Source organism: Oncorhynchus gorbuscha, linkage group LG16 (genome assembly GCF_021184085.1).
Source record: "Oncorhynchus gorbuscha isolate QuinsamMale2020 ecotype Even-year linkage group LG16, OgorEven_v1.0, whole genome shotgun sequence".
NCBI classification, from domain to species: domain Eukaryota; kingdom Metazoa; phylum Chordata; class Actinopteri; order Salmoniformes; family Salmonidae; genus Oncorhynchus; species Oncorhynchus gorbuscha.
The window spans coordinates 95,498,505-95,508,540 of NC_060188.1; the positions used below are offsets into that span (position 1 = coordinate 95,498,505).

A 10,036-nucleotide genomic window follows, 5' to 3' on the forward strand; every position below is an offset into this window, starting at 1 on the left:
GAGCTGGGCTTTACAGAAGTGTTTTGGTGAACACGTTTGGTGTTCACCAAAAGGCATATGGGAGACTCCCCAAACATATGGGAGAAGGTACTCTGGTCAGATGAGACTAAAATTGAGCTTTTTGGCCATCAAGGAAAACGCTATGTCCGGCACAAACCCAACACCACTCATCAACAAGAGAACACCATCCTCACAGTGAAGCATGGTGGTGGCAACATCATGTTTTTCGATGGATGTTTTTCATTGGCAGGGACTGGGAAACTGGTCACAGGGAAATTCTTGAGGGAAACCTGTTTCAGTCTTCCAGAGATTTGAGACTGGGGCAGAGGTTCACCTTCCAGCAGGACAATGACCCTATGCATACTGCTAAAGCAACACTCGAGTGGTTCAAGGGGAAATGTTTTAATGTCTTGGAATGGCCTAGTCAAAGCCCAGACCTCAATCCAATTGAGAATCTGTGGTACGACTCTAAGTTTGCCCCTGAACTGCCTTGTTCAGAATGTTTTTGTTTTATTTTACCTTTTTTTAACAAGGCATGTCAGTTAAGAACAAATTCTTATTTTCAATGATGGCCTAGGAACAGTGCACTTTTATAGATATAATAAAAATAACTAAATAAATGTTGAAGTTTGAACAGGTCAGACTAAACCTAACTAATTCTGTTCTCCCCATCGATGGCCGTTGGCGAGCAGGCGAGAGTTGAGGTTGGAGGTCAGATCTTTGCCAGCGTCCCATTGACAGACATGGCAGAATAGGTACTGGTCGGTCACACACACAACACTGATTATATTATTTAATGGTGGTTATGATTAGCCTGGTGTAACCAGATGGCTCCATTCACCATTATATTTCACGTCAGATGTCAGAAAAGGTGTAGTGAAATAGAATAGTAAACTCCATGATCAGGCTGGTTCCACCAGGCTAGGTTATGAAGGTGAATAGGAACAAAAGTAGAAGTTGCTTAGACCTTTGATCTGATTGAAGTGTCCTCCCCGTTCCATTTGTAGGAATGCTCACAGCGAGGGCATGGCTGCTTGACGCCGAGGGTCCCCTTGACACCGAGGGGATGTTGCATGTTCAGTTGTAAACTGGACATCTGTCGAACAGATGGAGCAGGCAATCCTCATAAACAATGGGCTTCTTTATCTTATGGCAGCCTGATCACTGCGTTTTTAATGCAGACGAGAACCCTGAATCCAGCTTCATACAGATGTGAGCTGGCGAACGGTAGCCTGCCATTGAGTTTTATGGTGCTTTCAAGACAACTGGGAACTCAGAAAAATACGAGGTCAAATAATGACATCAGTGATCTTCGGGTTGGAAAGTCAGAGCTCTGGAAAGCAGTGGAGGCCGCTGAGGGGAGAACGGCTCATAATAATGTCCGGAACGGAGCAAATGGAATGGAATCAAACACATGGAAACCAATGTGTTTGATGTGTTTGATACCATTCCACTGATTCCGCTCCAGTCATTACCACGAGCCCCATCCTCCCCTAATGAAGGTGTCACCAACCTCCTGTGTTAGAAAGAGGCCTGAAAGGGTCTGGGATCCTTTGAACGCGTTGGCGGCGATGAAATAACAGAGCCCCATTTAATGAAGTAAAGAGTAGGGGTGTTTTGAATGTTTGACAAAAGAGGGCATACATTTTTTTTACATAATTGTAATCCAAACCCCCAACCTTAGGGTCTGTTCGTAAATTCCCTCTGTAGTGCCAGAGTGCCCTCAGAGTGTGCTCTGGGTGTCCATAAATTCAGAGGGTTGTCAGATTGCCAGTTCATAAATTCAGAGCGTTTGGCTCTCCGAGCTGCAAAGCGCACACTGGACGTTCTGGCTGAGGAGTAGGGTTGATCTGAGCATTCTCAGGCACCCAAGCTAACCGGCTAAAGATGATTAGATGCCCTGCTAGGCTCTAAGTTAGCTTCCTCGGTTGCAGGTCTGCAGTCTCCTGCAATGCTCAGACCGCAGTCCTCTGTCTTTAGTTAGAAGGCAGTTGCCTAGCCCACCAGGTTTAAAGTGTGCTGCCCTGCTAGGCCCAAAGTTCACAGCACTATACACTATAGTAATGGGCCTCAACATCACGTTCCGACAGGACAACACTATAGTAATGGGCCTCAACATCACTTTCTGACAGGACAACACTATAGTAATGGGCCTCAACATCACTTTCTGACAGGACAACACTATAGTAATGGGCCTCAACATCACTTTCTGACAGGACAACACTATAGTAATGGGCCTCAACATCACGTTCCGACAGGACAACACTATAGTAATGGGCCTCAACATCACGTTCCGACAGGACAACACTATAGTAATGGGCCTCAACATCACTTTCTGACAGGACAACACTATAGTAATGGGCCTCAACATCACGTTCCGACAGGACAACACTATAGTGGGCAGATCTTAGGGAATAAGCAATATGTCCATTGCGGGTAAGGGCTCAGAAATCAACGAGCTCCAGCTAGCATTTTTTTTCATCTTTTGTGGAAAGGGAGAAATTATCTTTATGCCATAACTCTACAATGAATATGCTTGTATGTCTAGTGAGACAATTTGTAGAAATGAAGTAATTGAGCCCCCATACCTCACTTTGCCATACCCTAGGTTTAAACTGAACTAACCTCACTTTGCCATACCCTAGGTTTAGCTGAACTAACCTCAGTTTGCCATACCCTAGGTTTAGCTGAACCTGTCCCCACTGCTTTAGAGCGTAAAGGTTACTCGTCTAGCCTCACTCGGCAGTCCATTTTGTGGTAGCCTTTGTAACGGCCCATGACAGAGCACTGTAGCTATTACAGAGTCCCCTAGCTATTACAGAGTAATAGCTCCCCTGGTCAACTGTAAGTGATGTTATTGAGAGGTGGAAATGGGACCGGCGAGTGCTGAAGCGTGTTTTACACAAGTCAAAATGGTCTGTCCTCAGTTGCAACACTCACTACCGAGTTCCAAACAGCCTCTGGAAGCAACGTCATCACAAGACCTGTTCGTTGGGAGCTTCATGAAATGGGTTTCTATGGCCGAGCGGCCGCACCACATGCTGAAGATCACCATGCGCAATGCCAAGCGTCGGCTGGAGTGGTATAAAGCTCGCTCCCATTGGACTCTAGAGCAGCGGAAACATATTCTCTAGAGTGATGAATATACACTTCACCATCTGGCGAATCTGGGTTTGGCGGATGCCAACTGTAAAGTTTGGTGGAGGAGGAATAATGGTCTGGGGCTGTTTTTCATGGTTCATGCTAGGCCCCTTAGTTCCAGTGAAGGGACATCTTAACGCTACAGCATACAATGACATTCTGGACAATTCTGTGCTTCCAACTTTGCGGGCAACAGTTTGGGGAAGTCCCATTCCTGTTTCAGCATGACAATGCCCCCAGGCCTAATCGTGCACAAAGCAAGGTCCATACAGAAATGGTTTGTCTAGATCATTGTGGAATAATTTGACTGGCCTGCACAGAGTCCTGACCCCAACCCCATCAAACACCTTTGGGATGAATTGGAACGCTGACTGCGAGCCAGGCCAAATCGCCCAACATCAGTGTACGACCTCATGCTCTTGTGGCTGAATGGAAGCAAGTCTCTGCAGCAATGTTCCAACATCTAGTGGAAATCCTTCCCAGAAGAGTGGAGGCTGTTATAGCAGCAATGTTCCTACATCTAGTGGAAAGCCTTCCCAGAAGAGTGGAGGCTGTTATAGCAGCAATGTTCCTACATCTAGTGGAAAGCCTTCCCAGAAGAGTGGAGGCTGTTATAGCAGCAATGTTCCAACATCTAGTGGAAAGCCTTCCCAGAAGAGTGGAGGCTGTTATAGCAGCAATGTTCCTACATCTAGTGGAAAGCCTTCCCAGAAGAGTGGAGGCTGTTATACATTTACATTACATTTAAGTCATTTAGCAGACGCTCTTATCCAGAGCGACTTAGCAGCAATGTTCCAACTAGTGGAAATCCTTCCCAGAAGAGTGGAGGCTGTTATAGCAGCAATGTTCCAACATCTAGTGGAAAGCCTTCCCCAGAAGAGTGGAGGCTGTTATAGCAGCAATGTTCCTACATCTAGTGGAAAGCCTTCCCAGAAGAGTGGAGGCTGTTATAGCAGCAATGTTCCAACATCTAGTGGAAAGCCTTCCCAGAAGAGTGGAGGCTGTTATAACAGCAATGTTCCAACATCTAGTGGAAAGCCTTCCCAGAAGAGTGGAGGCTGTTATAGCAGCAATGTTCCAACATCTAGTGGAAAGCCTTCCCAGAAGAGTGGAGGCTGTTATAGCAGCAATGTTCCAACATCTAGTGGAAAGCATTCCCAGAAGAGTGGAGGCTGTTATAGCAGCAATGTTCCAACATCTAGTGGAAAGCCTTCCCAGAAGAGTGGAGGCTGTTATAGCAGCAATGTTCCAACATCTAGTGGAAAGCCTTTCCAGAAGAGTGGAGGCTGTTATAGCAGCAATGTTCCAACATCTAGTGGAAAGCCTTCCCAGAAGAGTGGAGGCTGTTATAGCAGCAATGTTCCAACATCTAGTGGAAAGCCTTCCCAGAAGAGTGGAGGCTGTTATAGCAGCAATGTTCCAACATCTAGTGGAAAGCCTTCCCAGAAGAGTGTAGGTTATTGTAGCAGCAAAGATGGGACCGACTCCATAATTATTGCTCATGATTTTGTAATGAGATATTCGACGAGCAGGTGTCCAAATACATTTGGTCATGTAGTTTATAATACAAATTGTAAATTCAGAACATATCTTACGAAATGGATGAAGGACATCCACAAATGAATACACACACCATATGAAACGGATCATATCATACTAAATTGAGAGTCTGTGCTTTAAGTACAGAATCCTACGAAATGCTCTGAGACCAGGTTGTCCTATCGCACCTATAGCCTACATGGTCGGGGAAACGTTCTATTATGTACACATTTGTATTGTACATTAACAAACACTTTAAAATAGTAACTGGCTTTCAAATGGCCAGTTAAGAAAAAGAAAGAAACATTTGAGCGACGCGGCATAGAGGGGAGGAGGCGTCAGTGACTGTGTGACATCTATGCAGAGTAGTTTCAGGAACGAGAGAGAGAGAGAGAGAGAGAGAGAGAGAGAGAGAGAGAGAGAGAGAGAGAGAGAGAGAGAGAGAGAGAGAGAGAGAGAGAGAGAGAGAGAGAGAGAGAGAGAGAGAGAGAGAGAGAGAGAGAGAGAGAGAGAGAGAGAGAGAGAGAGAGAGAGAGACAGAGAGGCGTATGGTATTAGTAATCGACCAAGCAGAAAACCCCACAGTACAACTGACAGCGGTTTTGCAGCTCAGACGAGGAAACGAGAGGCAACGAGAGTAGCAGAAGGAAGAGAAGCCCGATTTGTCCTATGTCAAATGTCAGTTTACAGAGAATAAACTGGATTATATGAATTTTTTCATCTGAATTCGTTGGAAGATTTTTGTTTAACGCACGGATATCGTATTCATTTTGAATTGATCATCTGTACACACACACACACACGCTCGACCGACTCACAAGCAGCGTGCGTGGGTAACATCTACCATACGATGGATGGTATTCTGTGTCACCGTTGATCGGTGTGATTAACTCGAATCACCGGAGTTGAGTCACTGGATTGTTTCACGGGGACGTTATTTCTCGAAACGTAACGTTAGTAGGCTAATCAACTAGTCATCGCACTGAACGGGCTTTCCTGTCATCATTGTGAGACGTGAGACATTGTGAGACTTTCGCCTATTGTATGTATTTGAACAACATTATTACGATACACTATTCTTGCAATTGGTCATTTATAATGTAGCCTACTGTGTGATAAAATAATAACGGTGACAATGTCCAAACTGTGTGCTATACATCCAGGAGTCTCCCGTATCAAAACAGGATAAAACTATTAAGGAACTGTAAATAGGAGCTTATCAACCCAAATAATATGAATTAGTAACAAAGAGTTGTTTCATTTTCATTAATTTGTAAGGTTATATTCCAAGGGAAGTAATAATATATGAATTATGATTGCTTTCATGATACAGCATGAAAGCGAATGCTCAATAAGTAGGCTACAAACTCAGGAGGAAAATGTTATCGAAATGCTGCGTACTGTATAGAGAGGTACGCTGCAAGTTGCTCCGACTGTTGAGCGAAAGATAAACTAGTTTGGTATTCCTGTAAGCCATAGAAGTAATGCATATCGTATCATGTCAATATAAAGCTATATCACATATGTAGCCTACTGTATGTTTTTTTTTCAAATGACATATTATAATATCCAACGTTTATTTTATTTTTTTACTCTTACAGGTGGCAGACTTCATATTGGAATATTTTTTTAACAAAAGTCTTAGTCTTCACAGTTAATGTGAGGGTGGAACACTTCGACCTCTATATAATAATCAGATGATGAAGATTCTGTCTCCCTGCGTCAATGACGGCTAAAATGGAAACTCCTTTCTACCATGACGAGTCCCTAGGTGTTCCTCACAACTTCGGACAACACCATGCCGATTACCAACGTTACCAGAGCCACAAGATGATGAGTAAGAAGGTGGCACATAACTTCTCAGGCGGTTCCCACAGCAGCTCTGGCCTGAAACTGTCACAAAGCCAGCCGGGGAGTAACTGCAATATCAATCCTAATAATCTGGGAGGGATTAACAGCAACACAAACAGCTCGTTAATGCCTGGCGGCTTGTCAGATATGAACCTTCTGAAGCTAGCCTCCCCTGACCTCGAGCACCTCATCATCCAGTCTAACCAGGGCCTGGTGACGACATCTCCTGTCCCCAACCCTAACGGAGGTAACCCCTTCATGTACCGGAACAACGCCACTAACGAACAGGAGGGTTTTGCCGATGGGTTCGTCAAAGCCCTGGCGGATCTTCATAAACAGAACCAGCTGGTTGGAGCTCCCGTGTCCCCTTCCTCCTCTATGCAAGGCCCCTACCAGAGGAGTATCATGTCTGCAGGAGATCTGCCCATCTATACCAACCTCAGCAGCTACAACCCGAACCACCCCAGCCATATATCATCATCCTACCCAGGGGGGCAGATGCCCGGCGGCTACCCATGCCACGGCCCCCACGGACCCGGAGGCCAGGGACCCCACCATCCTCACAACAGGGGGTTGGACGCCCCTCAGACTGTCCCAGAGATACGTCACCCTTCTGGGGACCCCACCTCCTCCCCTCCCTCGCTCTCTCCCATCGACCTGGAGACCCAGGAGAGGATCAAGGCCGAGAGGAAGAAGCTACGTAACCGGATCGCGGCGTCTAAGTGTCGTAAAAGGAAGCTGGAGCGGATCTCCAGGCTGGAGGAGAAGGTGAAGGTTCTGAAGACCCAGAACTGTGACCTGACCTCCACCGCCTCGGTACTGAGGGAACAGGTGGCCCAGCTCAAACAGAAAGTCATGAATCACGTCACCAACGGCTGCCAAATTGCAGTCAGCTCAGCAGCCCTACAGTCCAAGAGCACCGGGGAGAGGGAGAGCACCAGCTGCTGACCAACGGACTGTACTGTACAGGGATGAGGAGGGTGGTTTTCTGTTGCTCTGAGTCAGTCCTCTCTAAAGGAATTAGTACCTCTACAAGGTAAATGATGGGTGTTGTGGGTAAATAAAGTACTACGTGAGATGTTGAGGAGAAGGGAGAATCCCACCTCTCTATGCTAACTATATAATAATAATATATAATAATATATGCCATTTAGCAGACGCTTTTATCCAAAGCGACTTACAGTCATGTGTGCATACATTCTACGTATGGGTGGTCCCGGGGATCGAACCCACTACCCTGGCGTTACAAGCGCCATGCTCTACCAACTGAGCTACACAGGACCACTGCTAACTACGTGAGTGGTTGGGGAGAAGGGAGAATCCCACCTCTCTATGCTAACTGCTAACTACGCGAGTGGTTGGGGAGAAGGGAGAATCCCACCTCTCTATGCTAACTGCTAACTACGCGAGTGGTTGGGGAGAAGGGAGAATCCCACCTCTCTAACCTCTACAGACACTTTGATTTGTCGTAGTAACACAACAAGAAAAGGACATGGGACACCTCTACTTTCCTACTTTAGTTGTGTCCTCCCGCAGCCCCGACAGTGACCAAAGTATATCTGTGCTCAATAGGAGCATATTAAACCACACACACACACACACACACACAGACTGAAGACTGTGCTCTACAACACTGACCCTTGTACATAACCAGGCAACCATTGGAGCGTGAGGAGCGGAGGACATTGTGCCTCTAGTATACAGTTCAGTAGGTTCCTGGGTGTTTTGTGGTAAACAGGAAGTCTAATAACTGAGAAGGTGTGAAACATACAGGGTTTCCCTGTAGGGGAGACGTACATGTCACCTCAGAACGGGAATTCATACATTCTAGAAGGTCACCTCTCTCTCTCTCTCTCTCTCTCTCTCTCTCTCTCTCTCTCTCTCTCTCTCTCTCTCTCTCTCTCTCTCTCTCTCTCTCTCTCTCTCTCTCTCTCTCTCTCTCTCTCTCTCTCTCTCTCTCCCCTCTCTCTCTCTCTCTCTCTCTCTCCCCTCTCTCTCTCTCTCTCTCTCTCTCTCTCTCTCTCTCTCTCTCTCTCTCTCTCTCTCTCATCTCTCTCTCCCTCTCTCTCTCTCTCTCTCTCTCTCTCTCTCTCTCTCTCTCTCTCTCTCTCTCTCTCTCTCTCTCTCTCTCTCTCTCTCTCTCTCTCTCTCTCTCTCCCATCTCTCTCTCTCTCTCTCCATCTCTCTCTCTCTCTCTCTCTCTCTCTCTCTCTCTCTCTCTCTCTCTCTCTCTCTCTCTCTCTCTCTCTCTCTCTCTCTCTCTCTCTCTCTCTCTCTCTCTCTCTCTCTCTCTCTCTCTCTCTCTCTCTCTCTCTCTCTCTCTCTCTCTCTCTCTCTCTCTCTCTCTCTCTCTCTCTCTCTCTCTCTCTCTCTCTCTCTCTCTCTCTCTCTCTCTCTCTCTCTGATTTCAGAACAATTCCAAATGGTGATCTATTGTATTTCTTACTGTCATTACCGTAGTATTTTTGCCAGCTAAACATTTGAGTCGAATCAGAAGTAAAAGTTTTTACTGAGTTTGACTTTTAAAAAACAATTTCAAAATGACAAATGACGGTACTAGGAGACCATTGTGCGTTACTCCAAGGCCCTACGTATTAGTCACTGTAAACTCTGAAGTAAAGAGAAAATCGGAGATTTTTCACAGACAAAAAAATAAGCAATTGGTCAGAGTATCATCATGTTGATCAAATCTATTGGATGTGATGTGTTGTAGATGATTTCTTTGTTTAAGAATTACAGGATTTAGCTGTAAAACTGCCACATTTTATTTCCGCCTCATGGCAAAATGTGTAGAATCGCATGAGATCAGCTATAAAATCGCAAATCTTTCTAATGGGGCTCCAGAGAGTTTCTAATGGGGCTCCAGAGTGTTTCTAATGGGGCTCCAGAGTGTTTCTAATGGGACTCCAGAGAGTTTCTAATGGGGCTCCAGAGTGTTTCTAATTGGGCTCCAGAGTGTTTCTAATGGGGCTCCAGAGTGTTTCTAATGGGGCTCCAGAGAGTTTCTAATGGGGCTCATTAGAATGGGGCTCCAGAGTGTTTCTAATGGGGCTCCAGAGAGTTTCTAATGGGGCTCCAGAGTGTTTCTAATGGGGCTCCAGAGTGTTTCTAATGGGGCTCCGGAGTGTTTCTAATGGGGGTTCAGAGTGTTTCTAATGGGGCTCCAGAGAGTTTTTAATGGGGCTCCAGGGTGTTTCTAATGGGGCTCCAGAGTGTTTCTAATGGGGCTCCAGAGAGTTTCTAATGGGGCTCCAGAGAGTTTCTAATGGGGCTCCAGAGTGTTTCTAATGGGGCTCCAGAGAGTTTCTAATGGGGCTCCAGAGTGTTTCTAATGGGGCTCCAGAGTGTTTCTAATGGGGGTCCAGAGTGTTTCTAATGGGGCTCCAGAGAGTTTCTAATGGGGCTCCAGAGTGTTTTTAATGGGGCTCCAGAGAGTTTCTAATGGGGCTCCAGAGAGTTTCTAATGGGGCTCCAGAGTGTTTCTAATGGGGCTCCAGAGTGTTTC

General features: G+C 46.0%; 1 protein-coding gene across 1 annotated transcript; it reads left to right on the forward strand.

The window, feature by feature from the left end:
- Window positions 1-6,317: 6,317 nt before the first annotated feature.
- On the forward strand, window positions 6,318-7,643 carry LOC124000557 (transcription factor AP-1-like). Its single transcript, XM_046307031.1, has one exon. It carries the CDS (start codon window positions 6,406-6,408, stop codon window positions 7,477-7,479), a length of 1,074 nt encoding a protein of 357 aa, XP_046162987.1. The 5' UTR covers window positions 6,318-6,405; the 3' UTR covers window positions 7,480-7,643.
- Window positions 7,644-10,036: the final 2,393 nt, after the last annotated feature.

Excerpts from the sequence above, each read along its gene's own strand:
- LOC124000557 (XM_046307031.1), top strand. The coding sequence starts at position 6,406 with ATGACGGCTAAAATGGAAACTCCTTTCTACCATGACGAGTCCCTAGGT.